Source organism: Gigantopelta aegis, chromosome 9, assembly GCF_016097555.1.
Source record: "Gigantopelta aegis isolate Gae_Host chromosome 9, Gae_host_genome, whole genome shotgun sequence".
Lineage (NCBI taxonomy): Eukaryota > Metazoa > Mollusca > Gastropoda > Neomphalida > Peltospiridae > Gigantopelta > Gigantopelta aegis.
In genome coordinates, this window is record NC_054707.1 from 69,163,354 (window position 1) to 69,185,952 (window position 22,599).

At 39.1% G+C, this 22,599-nt stretch overlaps 1 protein-coding gene across 1 annotated transcript; it reads right to left on the reverse strand.

The window, feature by feature from the left end:
* Nucleotides 1–7,893: 7,893 nt before the first annotated feature.
* Nucleotides 7,894–21,282, reverse strand: LOC121380373 (polypeptide N-acetylgalactosaminyltransferase 13-like). Its single transcript, XM_041509158.1, has 11 exons — nucleotides 20,924–21,282; nucleotides 20,283–20,449; nucleotides 18,281–18,458; nucleotides 17,084–17,284; nucleotides 15,842–15,959; nucleotides 14,485–14,572; nucleotides 13,279–13,376; nucleotides 11,586–11,720; nucleotides 10,341–10,448; nucleotides 9,244–9,372; nucleotides 7,894–8,044 (listed from the first exon to the last, which is right to left on the reverse strand). Exons 1-11 carry the CDS (start codon nucleotides 21,265–21,267, stop codon nucleotides 7,913–7,915), a joined length of 1,698 nt encoding a protein of 565 aa, XP_041365092.1. The 5' UTR covers nucleotides 21,268–21,282; the 3' UTR covers nucleotides 7,894–7,912.
* Between the last annotated feature and the right edge of the window lie 1,317 nt (nucleotides 21,283–22,599).

Sequence of the window (22,599 nt, forward strand, 5' to 3'; positions counted from 1 at the left end):
TACATTTTTAGATAACATTATGAGAACATTTATGCCCCCACGTTAATCTTGTATTATTATATTATATATGTAAAACCGCTGTATTCTTATATTGCACATACTGTGTGTTCATGTATCACTTGTTATGTGATCTGAGTGTAAATAAAGATGTGTAAAGATGTGTTCAACGCCACCACGATTATTTAGTCTTCCCTCTAGTTTCATAAATTGGAAAAGAACTCGTCTTTTTTAAAAGTGGAACTCACCACACACTTTGAAGACTTAATCACTTGTAGAACTGTTAATATAGCAAACAGTTTAAATAGTAAAACCATGCCATAGTTTCTTCTAGTATTAATGGAGAACACTTGAATAACATCTCGGAAAAGCCGTTTCTTATACCGTCACATTTCAATACATGGTGATAAATCAAACTCTTGTTTGCAGACATACATCTTCAAAAATATTTGTTTTATTTTACTTCAATGTCTGCTAAATCTAGCACTTGTTGCACGTTTAGGTTGTTTTCCCGTTGACAAAGTATGCAAACTATCCATATAACTACACACTTTTTAAATCCCACCTTTTACTGAGCCACACTTCTTTATTACATCATATAACGTCACTTAGGCGCGTGGCACAAGTCAGTTATCCCATAAAAATACGAGCGGTATGCAAGGTCATTTTGCTTGACAGCCGATAGTCCCAAGTGCGATAGCCCGAGCGTCTGTCTGTTATCAGTCAAAACAATTAATACAGAACAAAAACTGAGCAAGCAAACAAAACCTTTTATACAAAAACAAACGATTGTCAGGGGAAGGAAAGAGACTAGTTAGACTCACCAGATCCTTTGACACATTAGTTTCCATTATGTAATATTGTATGGTCCTAAACATTGTTGAGTCTGCAAGGTTTATGTTTCCTTCACAATTCGGTGATTTTATGTATAATTGAAAACCAGTTAAAGCTGCAGTATCGACTCCACGACATATGACAGTGTCATACTAATGCAAAAAGCTAAAGACAACAACAATAACAACAACAGTAAAAAAAAAAAGAAAAAAAAAGAAGAAAGAAACACAACACAACTATATTGCTAATAACACGTTTCGTCTCGTTATCACCGGACCGATAGTCATTCTCGTTCCAGCCAGTGCACCACGACTGGTACATCAAAGGCCGTGGTATCTGCTATCCTGTCTGTGTTATGGTGCATATAAAAGATGTTTTGATACTAACGTAAAAATGTAGCGATTTTCCTCTCTAAGACTACGTGTCACAATTACCAAATGTTTGACATCCAATCGCCGATGATTAATAAATCAATGTGATCTAGTGGTGTCGTTAAACAAAACAAACGTTTTTAACTTTGTGCATTTTACGTCCAAACGTTTGTTTACATATATATATATATATATATATATATATATCGTTTTTGGTAATATAACGGTTTTTTTATCCGAATACCAAATGTAGTAACATTTGACACATAGCTACCTCATTTGTACCGTCTAAAGAATCTTTGGTTAAAATTGGGTCAACCGTGAACACGTGTGAAACTGCATGCTTTGTTGAATCTCATTTTTCACAAAACGTGTGAAGAATCCGGCCGCATTTTTTACAGAATCCGAACGCATTTTTCACATTTTCGTGAAATATGCGTTCACCATCTTTTTACCATGTACCAAGAAAACGTATTTTTCACTTCCCATAAAATACCCTTAAAAAATGACAAAATGTAGCGAAAACGCATTTTCCACATTAATCTCAGTTAAGGATATATTACTACATACCCACCTTAGCTATATTCGTACTGATATCCAATTAAGGTTGAAGAACGCTCTCCATGGGACACAAGCCAGCTGCCTAGACTGGTGATAACAGTATTGTTTGTAGGTTGGAGGAAACCTGCTACCGCCACATTACTCTTGTTTTCTTTCTTTTTTTAATAGGGTGGGAAGTAGCCCAGTGGTAAAGCGTTCGATTTGGGATTAATCTCCGTCGGTGCGCTATTTCTCGTTCCGGCCATTGCACCACGACTGGTATATCAGAGGCCGTGGTATGTGCTATCCTGTCTGTGGGATGGTGCATATAAAAGACCCCTTGTTACTAATTGAAAAATGTAGCTGGTTTCAAGCATGCCTGTCGCGGACAAAACCTCTGATTTAGCCTGAGTGTTCTGCCCAGGATAGGTTGTGTAGCTGAGCATGAGTGGGCGGGATTTAGCTCAGTCGGTTGAGTGCTCTCCCGAGGTGCTTGCGTCGCAGGATCGAACCACATCGGTGGATCCATTCAACAGACTGAGTTTTTCTCGTTAACAACCAGTGCACCACAACTGGTCAAAGGTCATGTTATTTGTGGGACGTAGTCAGTGGTAAAGCGCTCGCTTAATGCGCAGTCTGTGTAGGATCGATCCTTGTCGGTGGGCCCATCCTGTGCTATTCTGTCTGTGTGAAATAGCATATACAAGAGCCCTTGCTGCTGATGGAAAAATGTAACAGGTTTTCTCTGTTGACTATGTGTCAGAATTAAGCAACGTGCTCTAGTGGTGTCGTCAGACAAAAGAAACAAACTTTAACTGAGCAGGGGTGCCTACTCAAGAGTGGTTAGCGTACCTACTCACGAGTAGTAGGAATACCTACTCATGGGACCTATCAAAAGTTTGTTGGACGTAGGAGTACCTACTTGTATCTTGCAGTAGTACCTACTCCGAGTAGATGTTACCACTGTGTGTTTTAATTGCAGTTATAACTATTAGGTTTGGTTGGAATTTATTCATGATTGCAATCCTATTCTTAAAAAAAATATTCTTCTATTTTCTGTCAGTTATTCAAATGGACTTATAGAGTTAACAGCCGACATTATATGCAAATAAACCACTTCCCTACATACATGTATACTGAAAACCAAAAAGAAACGCCAATCTAGTTTGTATTTCGAAAATGGTTTTATTTTTGTTGTTTTGTTGTAGCAAAAAAAAATTTCTCTGCTTCTAAACGGTCCATACACTTTTTCAAATGTGTAGTGGTATGCATATACGTATATATGCATACCACAGAGAGCACTTGGGTGTTTTGTACAAATATATATAAAAGGTCGATTCGTGTTCCAACAGGCGCCCAGCTAGGGGCTAGGCTAACGCCACGTAACCGCCATAATACACTTCACTGGACTGCATGAATTAGCGTTACTAACAATTAAAACAGATCTCCTCTGGCGAGAGCCGATGGCCATATTAGGTATGTGTCGCAGTTCTCAAGGCTAATGATGTTCACGCTATGTCACTCTATTGGGACATTTAAACACATCATCTGGTTTAGACTGAAATTGTTAATTTTTCCTAATGATTAAACAAAACTAAACTCTTTCAAATTCAAAACTATATTCGTGTTTGTTTTGGTGTTCAGTGTATATACAAGGTTTTTTCCTCCAGATTTAACCAAAATCAATTTCCATATGTGTGTTTAGTTTGTTTCGTTTTTGTTTTTGTTTGTTTTGGGGGTTTTTACGGGGTTATTTTCTCTCCATGGCATAAACGTCAGTCTTAAATTTAATCATGTCTGTCGGACTGTCCGTCCGTCTCTCTGACTTAATCTCTATCAACGTGCAGCTAAACAATTAAGACAATAATGCCAGTTTGAAAATAAAATGGAACGTTAGGTTTTCGAGTTATTGACTACTAGCATGTCAGGATATGCATTAGGTGACGACGATTACCGTGTCAATGTTACCGATTCAAGTAAAATAGGTCCACTATCTCGTACCACCCTGGTCCACACTGTCGCAAAGTCAACCAGGCATTAACCCACCTCGGACCTTTAATAATATTCTTAATTTCCAGAAGAACTCCGCTGGTTTTACCAAGTCTCCATAGACGGACACGTACACTGACAGGATTCGGTACGGTATCCACTGCTGTAGGTGATATGTATATCCTAGATATTTGAAGTTTTTCTTTACGGGACAACTCTCGGAAATGACTGTGTACCTTTTCGAACAAGATCCTGATTGCAGGATTATCATCAAGACACTTTCTTACAATCATAATCTGGATATGTAATTGTAAAAGTAGAAACGAAAATGCATTTGCTTTTCTAATCGTCCGCCCCTGTTGTTGTTTCTTCATGTGAAACATTTCAACAATCGAGTCAGTTTCTACGATAAACGCCGAGACAGACAGTACATACCACGGTCATTGTTATGCTGGTTGTTTGGCACTGGTTGGGACTCAGGCATCCCAGGCAATCATTCAACCGACTGAGATAACTCCTGCCCCCTGTCCCAAGAAGTGTTTTCTTTAATGACGAACTCAACATATTAATTATGGTTATATAGGCGTCATACAAGCCTGAGTACTCTGCCGTTCGAGAGCTAGGCGGACCTTTGGACGGTTATGATCGATCTCTCGGCCAGAGCTAACTCTATAGCGAAAACACGGAATTGCTGCCTACCACCAGGTAGGCAAAGATTCCCACTTTAATACAACAACCTTGTGTTTGACGTTAAATGCCATTACATTGATAATTTTCCAGTTCGCCGATATCAAATATTTCACATATTAACTACTACTACTACACTACACTACAGCGATAATTGATTGAAAACTGTTTAAAACTAGTTTTTATTTATTTATTATTATTATTATTATTATTATTATTATTATATAAGAAAAACATGTCTTGTGAAAAATGCGTTTCTGTTAACAGACCCCTCAAAAACCATGAACACATTTGTCACATTTGCGACATGTGAAGAATCCGATCGTATTCTTCACGCACGTTTTGTGAAAAATGAAGTCCAACAATGCTTTTCACCGGTTTGTCAAGAAACCGTGCATTTGGGCCACTGTCACGTGCTATGGACTCGAACACCATACCAAATCGAAGTTTTGAAGAGTACACATCGAGTAAACAACATTTCATTCTACGCAATCGCAACGTCGCATCGCCCAGCAATTTGGGGTACATGAGTCAACGATAGCTCGTTTAGTTGGGCATCTCAGAGCCACATGAAGAAGATTAGCTAATCGTTCCAGGAGCGAACGATTTCAGACGGCAACGGAGACGGTGAATCAGGTTGTAGGCACTCATGGTGAACCATTGTGCCTACGAACGGTTAGGAGTTGGTTACGGGAATTCAGCTTAAGGCCACGTCATCTCTACGTTGGTCCGCAACTTACACCCAGGCGACATCAACGGCAATTGCAGTGGCTGCGTGTTATTCACTGACGAGTCTCGGTTCTCGTTTTACAGGTCAGATGGACGACAACGTGTCTATCGACGTAGAGGTGAGCGATATTCATACGCGTGCATTAAGGAAATCGACAGATTTGGGGGAGGGTCTGTTATGGTTTGTGGGTGGGGAACTTCTCAAGGCGTAAAAACGCCTCTCGTAATCATCAAAAGCAATCTTATAGCCGTAAAAGTTCGGGATCAGGTCATCAGGCCTCACGTCCTTCCACTTATCCATGCGCGTAACCTTATGTTGCAGTAGGATAATGCCAAGCCGCACGTTGCGAGGGTTTGTCTTAACTTCCTCTACCAAAATAATGTCCCAGTGCTCGATTGGCCACCCTACAGTCCAGATTTGAACCTGATCGAGCACTTATGGGACGAGCTGGACAGGGGGGCCAGGAAGCGCATCAACGTCCTAAACAACGTTGCTCAGCTCACGCAGGCCCTTCTTCATGAGTGGAATAACATCCCACAAAAGACCAGAAACAGCTTGATTGTGTCAGTGGTAAGGAGAGTTAGAGCAGAGACTGCAGCCCGGGTTGGGCACACACGCTGTTGATTTGGATTAGGAAATGGCGTAGGGTACCCACATTTGAAGGTTATCCATGCAAACGCTGTCTGTGATAATACAACAAAACTTGTCAAAATGTATTCAGTAATGAATGAAGGAAATATTTTAGTTAACGACACACTCAACACATTTTATTTACGGTTATATGGCGTCGGACATATGGTTATGGGAAACACATAAATTGAGAGAGGAAACCCACTGTCGCCATTTCATGGGTTGCTCTTTTCGATTAGCAGCAAGGGGTCTTTTATATGCACCATCCCACAGACAGGATGTAGGGTGCACTGGCTGGAACGAGAAACAGCCCAATGGGCCTACCGACGGGGATCAATCCAAGACCGACCGCGCATTAAGCGAGCGCTTTTCCACTGGGCTACGTTCTGCCCCCTTATTGAGTAATGAAGACATAACTTAAAAATCTAAAGAATGAAATAATCATCAATAAAACATTTGAAAATTTTACCACCAGTATAGGTTACATTTATTGTGTATGAAGCCAAAAGATGCCCCTTTCCTGTTTGTTCTGACTTGAGCTTCGCCAATGGATATTATTATTATGCCGCGCCATTCACGAGCTTACACAGACGGTAACAAATCTTAACTGTTCAGTATCAGAATCTCGACTGTTCAGTTTGTGACATAGACTAGGTTTCAGTTATAACCTATTTACAGTTCCAGTGTAAATTATTTTGCAATATATTTCGCTTTCCATTGATTCAATATAGCGACCACGCCCTCCATATTATATTTCAAGATCAAAATGGTATCGGATTGCAAAAGCGATCCATAAAATTAGTGTGAATGCCCTGTATAGTATTTATAGACACCTCGTTTAGTATTATGTCTCAGTTAATTCAAGGCCTCCGTAATGTTCTCATTTTATATATCATGAACAACAACCATCTTGGCGATATGAAAATCAAGATGAACTCAGCTTGCAAAAATAACCCCTCCAAAATATTGTGCATCCTCTTTTTAATATAAAAACACTTTACTGTTATGATTAAACCAAAGTAATTGGCGTTTTCTAATTACCATGTGGTGGAGAACGGCCATCTTGGATTTCAATGTCATCATGCATTCAGATTACAAAAATAACCCCACCACTATCTTTAATGGAAATAGACACACTATTCGTGATTCTAATTCACGTATTAACTGAGACATGGTCATTTCCGTGTTTCAGTATGATCATCATGCATTTGGCCCACTAGTGGAATTAGCCGGACTTTTCGCGATGTACATGGGTGCTAAAATGCGAAAATAGAATTCAAAAGGTCCCAAAGACTTAAAATCTACCCACAAACCTTAGTCCCCCGTAAAATTGATAAGGGACCCTACTATGAAAAAACCCCACCCCGAACATTAATTTTGCTGTCAACTATTTAAATACGTAGACCAATAGTAAAGCACTCGCTTGATGCGCGGCCGGTTTAGGGTCGATCCCCGTCGGTGGACCAGCTAATGAACCACAACTGGTATATCAAAGACCGTGGTATGTGCTATCCTGTGTGTAGGATGGTGCATATAAATGATCCCTTGCTACTAATGGAAAAATATAGTGGGTTTTCTCTCTAAGACTATATGTCAAAATTACCAAATGTTTGATATCCAGATAGTCGATGATTAATAAATCAATGTGTTCTAGTGGTGTCTTTAAATAAAACAAACTTTGAGAAAACAACATTTAATTGTCAACTATTTACATCCAAGATATCCAACTGCTGTATCAAAAACGAAGAAGGAAGGAAGGAAATGTTTTATTTAACGACGCACTCAACACATTTTATTTACTGTTATATGGTGTCGGACATGTGGTTAAGGACCACACAGATATTGAGAGAGGAAACCCACTGTCGCCACTTCATTGGCTACGCTTTTCGATTAGCAGCACGAGATATTTTATATGCACCATCCCACAGTCAGGAGGGTACATACCACGGCCCTTGTTACACCAGTTGCGGAGCATTGGCTGGAACGAGAAATAGCCCAATGGGTTCACCGACAGGGTATCAAGAAGAAGTCCTGTTGGTGGACACGTGTGTATATGTATGTCTGTGTGGTAAAATGCAGCACGGGTAGACTATGTACGATTACCAACACCATTACTATATTTTACGAAATTTAACTAAATGGCTATAAATTTCCATTTTTGAGAGTCGTTTCCATTGCACGTGTTCACGATGACAATCATTGTCTTTTTCTCGTTTCCTTTCTCCAAACACATTTTGGTGACCTGGTTTATTAGAGCGCCATTCTCCTGTGAAAGAAAAACAAATTGTTTAAAGAAAACTAGTTGTTACTAATTTATAAAACTATTCTGACCCGTACAAGATCCAACATTAATTGAATGTGGATCGGAGCGGTTGTACAATTTTCAGAATTATGCGTTGAAAAAATTAAATGTAACATTCTCACTATTCCTTCTGCGAAATACAGGAACCCTGTAAATTAGAAATAAACAATTTATGAGAAATATTGACACTGCTGCTATTTTAAAAAACACCCATAAGTATCAAATTCGTCGGAGCCGACGATGTAGGAGAGTTCGGGGGTAGAAGTGGGCTCCCAGTTTTAAAATGCTAAACATTAAAGTGTTTCAGAATATATCCGAGTATCCACGGTTCTGAAACGTTATGTAGTAGCATTTTGACCCAAACAACTAAGCACCACGTGTTACATTCTATTATTAGGCATAAACTAACCTTCGTACCCACCCGTTGGTGAAAACATCATTCGATATTTTTGATAACACATACCTGTATACATAACACATATACGTGCGTTAACATTTTAAAGACATAGGACTGGCTGCTCCTAGGTAATGAAGAGCCCGAAGTTTCGTTTCGCTAATGTTCCCAAACTATTTGATTGGTTTCCAACGTGACCATTTGGTCTATCATGAAGCGCATAAACTAATCTACCTGACGATTTTCTGCTCGGTCTGGCTGAACTCAGCCCAGGTCACCAATATCATACCATCCAATGAGCAAAAAAAGAACGGTCGAATCGATCACTCAGTGACGCACATTGTCAAATTAACTTGACGCACAAGTTAACTATAAGCGAAAGCGTCATAAATTTGTTTTCGTTAGAAAAGGCATTTAAATGTATTTTAAAACTATTGTTTAAGGATATGTAAGAAATAGGACACAACATTCGTGTCCGTTTGCATTAACCTCACCAGTGACAGCGTATCGTATGAATTTTCGGAATTTTGTCGTCGTGATAAATCCTGCTTGCCCATAACAGCGTACATCTATCGTCCGAGTTATCACGAAAATTAACCAATTGCAAAAAGGCTTATATGACAGTTGTATTATAATATTATATATATTTGCATTTCCACTCATCCACCTTTCAGTCTGTACGAAATGCAACATTCGTTCCGAGGTGCCTGTGTGACGGAGAGTAAATAAATGTACTACGTATTTATGACACATATATAGGCTTGTATACCTTATTGTAATTCCACTTCATTGACGGTTTATTTTTATCGCATAACAACATCCGGACACTATTATTAGGTCCAGTATCCAGGCAGCCGTCCTCTCTCCTTAATTCATCCTTTTTAGTGTAGGCAAATATCTAGAATGACAAAAAAGAATCCATATACAGAGAAATACATTTGAGTGCTCGCCTGAGGTACATTCGTCGCAGGATCGAATCACCTCAATGGATCCATTCAACTGATTGAAATTTGTTTCCCGTTCCAACCAGTGCACCACAACTGGTCAAAGACCGTGGTATGTGTTTTCCTGTCTGTGGGAAAGTGCATATAAAAGATCCCTTCCTGCATTAGGAAAATGTAGCGTGTTTCCTTTGATGACTACGAGTCAGAATTACCAAATGTTTGACATCCAACAGCCGATGATTAATTAATCAATGTGCTCCAGTGATGTCGTTAAACAAAACAAAAACATTTGCATTAACCTCACCAAACAGTTCCCCATGACTGGTACTAGTATATCAAAGGCCATAGTTTGTGGTAGTGGGTGGACGCAAGATTTGTCTAAGGAGGGGGTGTAACGTGCTGAACATTGAATTTTGCGAGGAACATCGAAGTTGAAAAGGGTGTGCCCCTCCCCTTTCCCTGCACCCATCACGATCCGCTCCTGTGTGCTGTCCAGTTTGTTGGAAAATACATATAACAGACCCCGTGTTACTAATACAAAATTATATTTTTTAAATCAGACAATAGGTTTTCTCTGAAAGTCACGTGTCTGAGTTATCAAAATTAATATTGGGCGTCTTTCTCGTTAAACAATGCGATGTCGGTATTACCCGATTTAACCTTTTTCCTGGGTAGACAAGTCAGATTTCTCTCATTTGAGCTTTCCCCTGGCTAGACAAATCAGATTTGAGCTTTTTTGGGGGGTAGACAGGTTAAACGTATTACTCAATTTGAAATTCTTCAAAGGTAGAAAATTCAAACTTACCAGATTTAAGCTTCTTACAAGTAGAAAATTCAAACTTACCAGATTTGAGTTCTTCCAGGTTGATAACTTAAGTTTGCCTGATTCGAGATGTTTCCAAAAAGACGAGTCATAATTTACCTGATTTGAGCTTTTCCCGTGCAGACAAGAATATAAACCAACGTTATAGTCTTCATGCATGTCTTTGCCTAGCGTGTCGAAACATAGGTCGGATGGTTCGTTTTGAATCTGAAATGAGTAGAATCAGTAAGAATATCTCGCACGTATATACATGTCTGTGAAAATTAAATCTGACAAAACTGTTTGATTAAAGATACCTTTCCCTAAGTCCGATTTTCTTTCATCCGCGGCTTTGCGTCAAGCAAAATATTATGGTATAGTAATTTGGCCAACTGGTTTAGACGTCTAATTTGTATGTTTGTTTATATGTGTTTGTTGAATGTGGTGCTTGTGTGATCGGTGAGTATGCATGCGTACATGTCATGTGCGTGTATGCCCGCGTGTCTGCGTACATATTTGAGAGAGAGAGAGAGAGAGAGAGAGAGAGAGAGAGAGAGAGAGAGAGAGAGAGAGAGAGAGAGAGACAGAGGACAGAGACATAGAGGCAGAGGAGAGAGACAGAGAGAGACAGACAGACATACAGAGAGACAGACAGACAGACAGACAGAGACAGAGAAGGAGACAGAGAGAGACAGACCGAGACAGCTCCAAAATATAGATATGTTTTTTTTACTGGAATCCAACCCCACTAGGTACAGTTTTGTATATATAATAAAGCCACAGAGTATATATTAACGGGATTGGAACCTTATGTACCGGTTCGCGTGGGCTTTGACAGTCATTCAAAAGTAAGTCATTTGTTAAATTGGCTTAATTACTTTTCTTGCATTTGTTACGGTCAAAACCTGCTTTCATAATCCACAATGTCGTAGAGACTTTTGACATACATAATAGTGTTATTGTTATTATTTCAAATTGTACTTATTTGTATTATTTAACTATAATGTCTCATAATTTCATAAGAAATGGCTTATATACTTTTATATTTGGTTTATTTTGCATATGTCATGTACATAAATTATCTGTCTGTATATGTTTGTGAGAAAGATCATATAAAAGATCCCTTGCTGCTAATAGAAAAATGTTGCGGACGTCTTGAATACCATGTGTCAGATTTACCAGATGTTTCACATCCAGTATCCCCTGATTAATTAATAAATGATCCCCAATGGTGTATTTAAACAAAATGCTAATTCCAACATGGCGTCGTTGAACAACTGAAAACTAAAACGACAAAGTATAGCATTAATTGTTATGCACTGCAAGCTAGTGAATAAAAACGTTAACAGAATGAGAAAGTCTTACCAAACCCCACGTTTTACTGTGTTCGTTTATTACAAACTTCTCAGGATACACGTTGTCTAAAAACCACTTGAAATCTTTACACCCAAGTTTTTCTCTTAATGCTTTTCTTTCTGAAACGTCACCGTGGTCTTTCTTCTAAAAACAAAATTGATTTTAAATATTTACTACATTGATATGAAATAGCAAATTATGTTTAGAGTCAAGCACCCGAGTTTTACCAAGCGGGGAGTGTCAAGGGTTCAGTGGTAAACCCGAAAACAAATGTCGTTAAAACACATTTAACTGCTGCACAGTAAGAACTCCAAAGGAGAGGAGAGGTCCCCTGCGCGTGCTGTAACCTCACCGTGGTGCAGGGGTGTAACATTCTCTTTGAGAATGGCCAATACAGCACAAAATTGAAGTTTTGAGTAAAATTCAGTATCCGTAAAATTCTGTGATATTTGTGTTTTTGCACAGTTCTTTACACTGTTTTTTTTTTAAACCTTGAATTTTTATATTGATGTTGATCATCACTTTATTTATTTGCATTACCATAGTTTGACACCCAATAGCCGATGTATTTTTCGTGCTGGGGTGTCGTTAAACATTCATTCATTCATTCCAAAAGAGAGGAATGATTTCGTTCATCAACTCCTCAGCACATTGTTTAATCAGTGGCTGTTAGGAGTCAGACATGTTATGTGTGGATGGGTCGGACTTACGGAGTTGTTTTAACTTGTATGCATCAAGTGTTATTGTTCGTGGTTGTCCTAATGACCATAGAAACCCTATACTATGTCCTTATGTGACGCTTGGACATGCGCCGGACTTGTGATGATGCTAAAGTTTTGTCAGCACTTTTTAGGATGTGTGTCAATGCAGAACACTTGCAAATGATTATGACTATTAGCATGTATTCATCCCCAGATAAGATTTGATCATTGCAGTGCAGCATACATTTGTGAATGTTATTATATTCAGAAATAGGGGATTTGAGTGGGTGGATACATGTACCTCTTAACAATGCCAGTAGTAAGTATGAGGGTGGTGGCGTAGCCCAGTGGTAAAGCGCACGCCTGATGCGCGGTGGGTATAGGATCGATCCCCGTTGGTGGGCCCATTGGGCTATTTTTCGCTCCAGCCAGTGCACCACGACTGGTATATCAAAGACCGTGGTATGGCTATCCTGTCTGTGGGATGATGCATATAAAAGATCCCTTGCTACTAATGAAAACATGTAGCGGGTTTCCTCTCTATGACTGTGTCAAAATAACTATATGTTTGACATCCAATAGCCGATGATGAATACATCAATGTGCTCTAGTGGTGTTTGTTAAAACTATTTTTTTTTAGTAAGTATGAACACTCTCCAAAGTGGTCAGACAAAGCCCACAGCTAAAGCTGATGGGAAATAAAAGGTGAGTGATAGCCACAAGAGACACACAACTGTAACAGTTGCAGAGACAATGACTGGGGTGTGAAGATGGACAGCGAAAGAAGTTGAAAGATAGGAGTTGCCACAATATCGGGAAGAAATGAGATGGAATTCAAGGAGAGAAAGGAAAGGGGTCAGTGGGACAAAAACATACATTCAGAAATAAATTCCACGTGATTAGATGTAGAGAAACTCTACTGGAAGTAGGGAACTTAGTGTTAGATTAAAACACCAGACAATGTAGAAAGAGAACTGAGTACTTTTACGACAAACACCCACCAGTAGGTCTTTACGTTTGCTGTAGAACAATTCCTTGTAGTGGTCCATCCACACATCAGCAACTCGGGCGGAATTTAACCCATGTGTGTCTTCATTACCTGAATATAAATACAGATAATTTGTTTTAATGACCTCGGTGGCGCAGTGATTAAGTCATAGGCCTTTAAGACCAGTACTGGGGTTATGTAAGTAAAACTGCAAATTAAAATGACATCTGGCAGCCATATTGATAAATGTTGGTCATGTTGAAAAAAAATTTAAATGCCATATGTCTATATTTAACAAGCTGAACAGCAATACAAAAAGTGTTTTTCATATTCACATGTTATTAACAATTCTTGGTGGATCTTGGTGAAAATAAAATTGTTCAGACTTGCACGTAAGCCATACAAATAAACAATAAAGAATGACCTATTATTGATTCCACAATTCAACTATACATCGGGGCTAGGAATATAACAGCTGGCCATTATTTCCGCTGAACTGATCCTGGACTGATTGTCTAGATAGCTGGTGTGTGTGTGTGTGTGTGTGTGTGTGTGTGTGTGTGTGTGTGTGTCTGTCTGTGCCTGTGTGTCTGTGTGTGTGTGTGTCTGTCTGTCTGTCTGCCTGTGCCTATGTGTGTGTGTGTGTGTGTGTGTGTGTGTGTATGTGTGCGTGCGTACGTCTATGTGCCAGTATGTGTGTGTGTATGTGTGTGTATGTTCAGTGCAGCGGGCTTGGAGCGTAATTGGATATATACACGAAAATCAATTTTTGATCAATTGCTTCAAAGCAGTGCAAATGCTGAACTAGAAATATATCTATGCACCTGCTACTCTGTAGACGACATATATTTAAAAGCTAATACAGTCGTATTAAAAGCTAATTATTGTGTAGACGACGTATATTTAAAAGCTAATACAGTCGTATTAAAAGATAATTATTGTTGTTGTTTTGGGGGTTATCGAGAGGCTTTCCCATACGATTTAACAAAAATATTAGTATGTGCCTTTGATTGTTTTGATTTTGTTTCTGTGTTTGTTTGTTGTTTTTGTTTTTATGGTTTACGAAGGTGCCCATACGATTCACCAAAGTATTTTTAGAATTATTTGATTGTTTTGGTTTATTTCGTTTGTTTGTTTGTTTATTGTTTTCGTTTGGTGTTTGCTCGTTTTGTGGGGCGGTGGTAATTTTGTTTTTGTTTTTGCTTTTCTTTTTATTCACCTGGAAATGTGTACGGATGACTTGATCTGAAAATGTGTCCAACTCTGGAACATGGTAAAAATTCCAGTCTACCACCGCACATCCAAACCTGAAATAAAATATTTCTAATCCATATGGCTGAAAATAATCGGTATAGGTTTCCTTATACCAAATCAGTTCCCACTGTTATATATTAAAGATAAAAATACGTACACACAGACACACGTTCGGACACGCACCCCACACGTAAAACAAGAAAAAACAAAAAGGATCAAGGACTATTTTTTTCTCTCAAAAACTCATTTTCACTATTCAACAATTTACAAGGATTCCTTATGAGATATTTTACTTACATGAAACGAGTGACATTATAACACAATACTCTGTTGAGGTTATTTTAACTAACTGGAAGATAATTAATTAACGAATGTTTAACGACACCCCAGCACGAAAAATACATCGGCTATTGGGTGTCAAACTATGGTAATGCAAACAAATAAGGTGATGATCAACATCAATATAAAAATTCAAGATTTAAATAAAAACAGTGTAAAGAACTGTGCATAAAATACAAATATCACAGATAGATACTGACTTTTACTCAAAATTTCAATTTATGCTGTATTGGCCATTCACAAAGAGAATGTGACACCCCTGCACCACGGTGAGGTTACAGCACGCGCAGGAGTAAATGGAAGAGAGTCTGCGCCCGTGCTTATAAAATGACAGTCTAGTTTGAAATCTGTAATAACATGTCACACGCATACAATGTGTATAAGTTTGCCATAATGTTAACGTCTCAGACTCTAACAGAGTCTTGAGTCCAGACTCTAACAGAGTCTTGAGTCCAGACTCTAACAGAGTCTTGAGTCCAGACTCTAACAGAGTCTTGAGTCCAGACTCTAAACGTTTTATAAGCACCAGAACAGGCCTCATATGCCCCCAAATGAGTGTATACCACCGAATCAAATCCCATAGACGACAATAGTAACATATGTGGTTAACACTCCTACCTGCAGCGTATCAATCGACATATACACCACGGGTATAAATACTACCACTCCTCACCCTTAAGTGAATCAGAAAAAACCCGAAGGCCAAGCTGCTCATTTCAGACATAACGAGTAGCGTCTATGACTACCCTAGTTCCGCACAAAAGTTTAGTACTTTGTGTTTACAGGTATCCCATACATGTTTCAAGCACAAGCCTACTTGACACAATGAAAGTAGATGAAATAAAATTGCATACATTTTTCACCAATCACCAGATACAGGTACTAACTGCTCTATCAACAGTTTAGTGCACCTCGAACTTTGACCCTGCCGGACGTTATTTGGTTTAGTACTACCAAAAGGGTTTGTCACTGAAACCACTTACTCTAAAAGAAATCTCCAGGTTTTCTCCGCCCCAGACCTTCATTCCTGGGTCATATGCGCCGATCTCAAAGAAATACTCTCTGTCTACGGCCAGTAAACCCCCGGCCATAGTGGGCGACCTGAAAAACAACAGATTTGATTAAAAAATTCCTTCTCCAGTTACAGCAACTGCTCTACGGTTGTTTTATTAAAACATTTTAATTCATCATTTGTTCCTCGTTAAGTCTAAGTTAAAATGTGTTTTGTTTAACGATACCACTAGAGCACATTGATCAATTAATCATCGGCTATTGGGTGTCAAGCATTTGGTAATTCTGTTTCGTAGTCATCATAGGAAACCCGCTAAATGTTTACTAATGCAGCAAGGGGTCTTTTATATGCACTTGAATCAATGTCAATAAAAGATAAAAAAAAAAAAAAAATGAATAAACAAAATATAAAATAAAATAAAAATATAAACAAGAAACCCAAACAAACAAACAAACAAACAAAACAAAAACAAAAACAAATAGTCAAACAAACAAAACATTTCCCTGCCACAATCCCATAAATAAAGTTTATGAAGACAATAACGAAAAAACCCACCTACTGACTAAACAATGTTAAACAAATATTCAATACTGATATTATCTATTTCGTAATCGAGACAGATTTCAAATATAGGAAAACACAGAATACACGATTGGCCGATAGACCACATCTTTTGTACGAAACGTTACAAAACTCACCTAAACAGTGAAAGCGAGCGTAATAGGTTTTTAAGCAACACGTTATAAGTAAATTGTATTTAATGGACATATTAATATATAACTAAAACCTACCTAAGACATTTGCGCTAGCACAGTTAACGTATGCATCATAAACAGAAATATGGTTCGCTAGTGTTAACTTCAGTGGACAAGATGGAATTGACGTCTAGGTCATCACAATGGACGAGCCAGTCTGACGTCACTAAATCGATATGCAGCATAATATGTGGGTTATGGGTTTTAAGGACGATGATATGGACGTCTGTTTCCACTACTGTACATCACTATTATTTCTGAATATAATATAATATAATATAATATAATATAATATAATATAATAATAATATAATATAAAACCTACTCTGCTGGATGCCTATACTTGACGTTAATGTTTTGCCTATCTTGTGTAGCTAGCTGGTCTTGCTTGGGATACAATGCTAAAGCAACTGATACACAATATTTCAAAGTGACACAGACTATGAAGCAGAACTCACTCTATTGGATCCGTATAATTTCGGTTGATCCGTAATCTTTCTGGTATGTCCCGCCACGTGAAGTGCATGTGCCAGGAAAACCCACCAATATTGTATCCGCCATTTTTAGAATACTCCAACGTATTGTCATTAATAGCATCAATAATTGGACAGATGATTGTCTTGCGATTCTCTTTGATTCTGGCAAGAATTGGTTCCAACCTGAAACGTTAAAGATGTTCCGTTAGGCCATCTAAGAACTATACACATCAGTTTCTTGTAACAAATCCACAACTGCAGTACTATTGTTCGCCCCATCCTCCTACAAATATGTTAGGTTTTTTAATAATAATGTTAGTTTGGTTTAACGTAAGAAGAAAAGTAAGTGTTTTGGAAAAAATATATACCTATTTTATGTGCAATCTACGAACCAATCGGCTCAGAAATAAATAACTTGTCGTAAATTCCATAGTATAAACAGGCGTTCTCTGTGGGAAGGACTATAGGTGGCTATTTCGGTATGTGAAAACAACGAGTTTTGTTTAACAACACCACTAGAGCACATTGATTTATTAATAATCGGCTATTACATGTGAAACATTTGGTAATTTTGAAATATAGTCTTAAAGAGGAAACCCGCTACATTTTTCCATTAGTAGGAAAGGATCTTTTATATGCACCATCCCACAGATATGATAGCACATACCACAGTCTTTGATATACCAGCCGTGGTTCACTGGCTGGAACGAGAAGTAGCCTAATGGGCCCACCGACGGGATCGATCCGAAACTTACCGCGCATGAAGCGAGCGCTTTACTACAGGGCGACGTCCCGCCCCTATTCTAGTCTGTATGTCGGGGGTGGGTTGGCATGAGTCCCAACTTGGGAATAAAAATGTACTCTTTTTTTGTCCAACGCTATAGTCCATATAAATAAAGAATAAAATCGGGCTTGTACACCCCACAATAGAGGCTGTGCACCCTCTCCCCCCCCCCCCCCCTCCCTCCGGTAATTGTTCCCCCTCAACCCCAATTCCAGATATCGTTCCTACGGGCATGTACATAGCGAGTAAAAGTGAATGTATAACCAAACGCATCGAAGAATGGCATTTGACGGGATGAAATGTATATGGATCTAGTCTGTTCTAAATAGTTAAATAAAGAACATGTACCCGACACAGTGGCCGTTTTACAGAACAAAGCAGAGTAATCTTAATACCACCCGTTGGCTGCCTCACAGTGAGAGTCTAGGAATATTATGACGTCACCAGTAGCCACCTTGGCTCCCTCTATTTTGGCGCGAATTAGACCGCTTCGTTCTGTTGTTCTCGCCATTTTCACTATGCCATCTGGCCATGTGGAAGTCACATACTCCTTCAATTTTTCTTTTAAATGGGCTGAAACAATATTAAATTAATATAGAGATAATTATCCAAGACCATAACAAATGTGTTACAGACTTTGTAGTTGAGATAATGGCACTGTCACTAGCTAACCGTCTGTTAAACGGACATTCCTGAGTTTGCTGCAATTTTTAAGATGTTATCGACTAACAGAGACTTTTGTAATTACATATCAAATATATTTTTCTGCATAAAATATTAGTGGCTGTATACTAAACGTGTTTTTGATCGTTCTAATAGTAGTACTAGGTTAAATTTCATTTTATTTCCTAAAATATGTTTTTTTTTTTCGTAGGTACGAAATTATTCGAAGACAAAATCCAGTTTGGGCTTCTTAAAAATATTAAGACGGCCAGAAGCACATTGAATGTACAGACGCTGATATTATGAAAAAAAGAAGAAGTAATATGTAAGTTTAATCGTAGAAATATTTCATTAGTCAGAAACATCTTACAATGCAGCAAACTCAGGAATGTCCCTTTAAAATTGCTTTAAGGAATAATTGCATCTCATGTGAAATTAAAGAAATAAAAATAGTAATGCTGTTGCACATTCATACCTATGCACAAATTGAGACACATATACACTCACAGACACGTATACAAACACACACACGTGCGCGTGCACACACACACGCGTACACACAGAAACCCACAAATATACATACACAGACACATAGACTGACTCTCTCTCTCTCTCTCTCTCTCTCTCTCTCTCTCTCTCTCTCTCTCTCTCTCTCTCTCTCTCTCTCTCTCTCTCTCTCTCTCCCTCAAACCCGATATACATAAAATATATAGAAATACATACATCTGTGTATGTGCATTTTTGTGTGCGTGTGTTCATGCGTGCATCTTGTGTGTGTGTATTGTTTATTTGTAATTGTACGTATATGTGTATTGACTGTAAATGTCACTATCACAGTTTCTCAGTTAGTAGCTTTATAGCCCGTGATCGATAAACCGGTAACCTGATAGCGTGAAGAACATGATATTCACGGTCGATGAAGTTGTTGTGCTGAGCATCTATTAATACACCAGCTATAGTGTGCTAGCTCAAACGAACTTTTCAATTGTCGCCGTGCTGACAACACCTGGCAATGAAGCAGGCATCTGTAACGCAGTTAAATGCATTGACTGACATAAATGTTGTCAAGCGGTTTATAATAGCCATAAAGTTAAAGTTTGTTTTATTTATCGACACTACTATCGGGTTCGGGATCTAGCTAAGTCGGCGAAGAGCTCGCATGAGATGCATAGGCTGAAGAATCAAATCCTCTTAGCGGACCCAGTGCGTTTTCCGTCGTCCCAAACAGTGTCCCAGGACTGGTATATCAAAGGTCTGTTCTGTCTATGAAAAACGTGCATATAAGAGATCGCTTTCAGCTAACGAAAACCAAAATGTAGTGGGTTACCTCTGAATAGAATAGAATAGAATAGAATAGAATAGAATAGAATAGAACAGAACAGATGTTTAACGACACCCTAGCACGAAAAATACATCGGCTATTGGGTGTCAAACTAGGGTTACCTCTGAATAGAATAGAATAGAATAGAATAGAATAGATGTTTAACGACACCCTAGCACGAAAAATACATCGGCTACTGGGTGTCAAACTAGGGTTACCTCTGACATCTAATAGCCGACGTTTAATGAATCAATGGGCTCTAGCGTCGTCGTTAAACAAAACAAACTTGTGTAGAAAAAAACTTCTTATGCTGTTTTTTTGTTTGTTTATAGAAATGAAAGGAATAAATATTTTTGTGTATTTTGGGTGATCAGCTGCCCATCTGCTCAACCTCCAACCCATCCAGATCTTACGTTTGTCGCTGAAGTCGTCAAGAAGGACAACCTCGTGTAGATACTGCGGCGGCGACCGATTGATGACACTGTGCACCGTGCGCAGCAGCGGCGACCAAGCCTCGTTGTGGTAGATGATGACCACACTGGCGGACGGCAACTCTTTCGGGTACTTTAGGTCTTTACATCTGAAAATATTTAAATGGTGTTTGTCAAAGTTGCACAGTGGTCAAAATCATTTATTATTGTTTGGTTTTGAAATATATACATATACATATATATATATATATATATATATATAAAACGTCATTTGTATTAATTGTATTGAAAAGAATGATTTAAAGGTTGTTATTAAAAGTATAGCATCAAATATGCGATCGGTATAGAATCGATTCCCGTCGGTGGGCCCATTGGACTATTTCTCTTTCCTGCCAATGCTCCACAACTGGTGTAACAATTGTCGTGGTATGTACTGTCCTGTCTGTGGAATAGTGCATATAAAAGATCCCTTACTACTAATAGAAAAGAGTAGCCCATGAAGTGGCGAAAGCGGGATTTCTCTCTCAATATCTCTGTGTAGTCCTTAACCATATGTCCGACGCCATCTAACCGTAAATAAAATGTGTTGAGCGCGTCGTTAAATAAAACATTTCCTTCCTTACCTGGGATCACGCGTATCCGGCAAGGCTCGTTGTAAGGATATCTTGTCACTAACGATCCTGTTGAACGCCTCGGCTTTCATCAGTCCCTTTGCCCTTATTTGTTCTTGTCCCTTCAAATACACGGGCTCGCCGTGTTCCCCGGGGCCAGACCGGCGTCCCTCGCTCCGCTGATATTCGTCAAATCTCCTGTGTCTCAAAGACATCCAACTACTGGACAGAGTCACTGACGATCGATGACTTCTTGAACTGGACCAGATGGTGCTTAAGCAGTACACTCCAGCAATAATGATAGCTACATGTAAGGTGGTTCTAAACCGTAACGTACGTAGTCGCACTACCCTCATAGTCTGGTTAGCTAGTCTCCCACTGACATGTCTCACTTAATGTTTATAAATGTTCGCATGTGCAACATCTGGTGTCATTGATTCACCAGATACTAGCTTGTAGTTTCTACTGTAATTTGCTTGTTTTTGTTCTCGTATTTAATATAAATTATGTTGTTTGTGGTTGTGAGTTGTGTAAGGTTTGCTAGTACTTTATTTTATCTTGCACACATAGTCCTAAACATGATTTGAAGTTAGTAGAGAGAGAGAGAGAGAGAGAGAGAGAGAGAGAGAGAGAGAGAGAGAGAGAGAGAGAGAGAGAGAGAGAGAGAGAGAGAGAGAGAGAGAGAGAGAGAGAGAGAGAGAGAGAGAGAGAGAGAGAGAGAGAGAGAGAGAGAGAGAGAGAGAGAGAGAGAGAGGAGAGAGAGAGAGAGAGAGAGAGAGAGAGAGAGAGAGAGAGAGAGAGAACCAGTTTATTTTTATCATATTGATCGAGACACATGTTATTGCTTTTAGAAAACAAATCAGTTTATGTGTTCTAGCTTTTTGTGTCATTTCCATAACACTTATATTAACTCTGGTATGCACCCGGGGCGGGACGTAGCCCAGTGGTAAAGCGCTCGCTCGATGCGCGGTCGGTCTAGGATCGATCCCCGTCGGTGGGCCCATTGGGCTATTTCTCGTTCCCATCGGTGCACCTCGACTGGTATATCATGGGCCGTGGTGTGTACTACCCTGTCTGTGGGATGGTGCATATAAAAGATCCCTTGCTGCTAATGGAAAAGAGTAGCCCATGAGGTGGAGACAGCGGGTTTCCTCTCTAAATATCTGTGTGGTCCTCAACCATATGTCTGACGCCATATAACCGTAAATAAAATGTGTTGAGTGCGTCGTTAAATAAAACATTTCTTTCTTTCTGGTACGCACCCCGTTTTAATTCAGTGTTTAACGAATGTATTTAAGAAGTTTATGGTTTTATGGGGTGTATGGGGTGTATGGGGTGTAATTCATAGATAATACTACAGAAGTGGCCGTTATAGATACATTTTATCTTGAAATGAGTTGTTCGGGTAGTAAAATGGTTAAGTAATTAACAGCAAAGCACATTCATTGAGTTGAAATGATAATGAATATCATGAAACCAATATTAATGTTAATTAGCTCAGCTGTTGTCACTCTCATTTATGGGAGTGACAAACCTCAGCGCGCACCAAGTAAAGGAAGGAGGAGGCGACCCAAGGCTACTCAGGGAGGACCAAACCCGGCGGCTCAACCGCCAGGAAGAAGGCGAGACCCACAGAGGCGACTCAGGGCAGACTAAAGCCGGTGGCTAAACCACCGGGGGCGGTCTCT

Coding starts and splice junctions, on each gene's coding strand:
- LOC121380373 (XM_041509158.1), bottom strand. CDS start 21,267: ATGAGGGTAGTGCGACTACGTACGTTACGGTTTAGAACCACCTTACAT. Junction 20,450..20,923: donor CCGGATACGCGTGATCCCAG/GTAAGGAAGGAA, acceptor AAATATTTTCAG/ATGTAAAGACCTAAAGTACC. Junction 10,449..11,585: donor ACAGTAAAACGTGGGGTTTG/GTAAGACTTTCT, acceptor TACTCATTTCAG/ATTCAAAACGAACCATCCGA.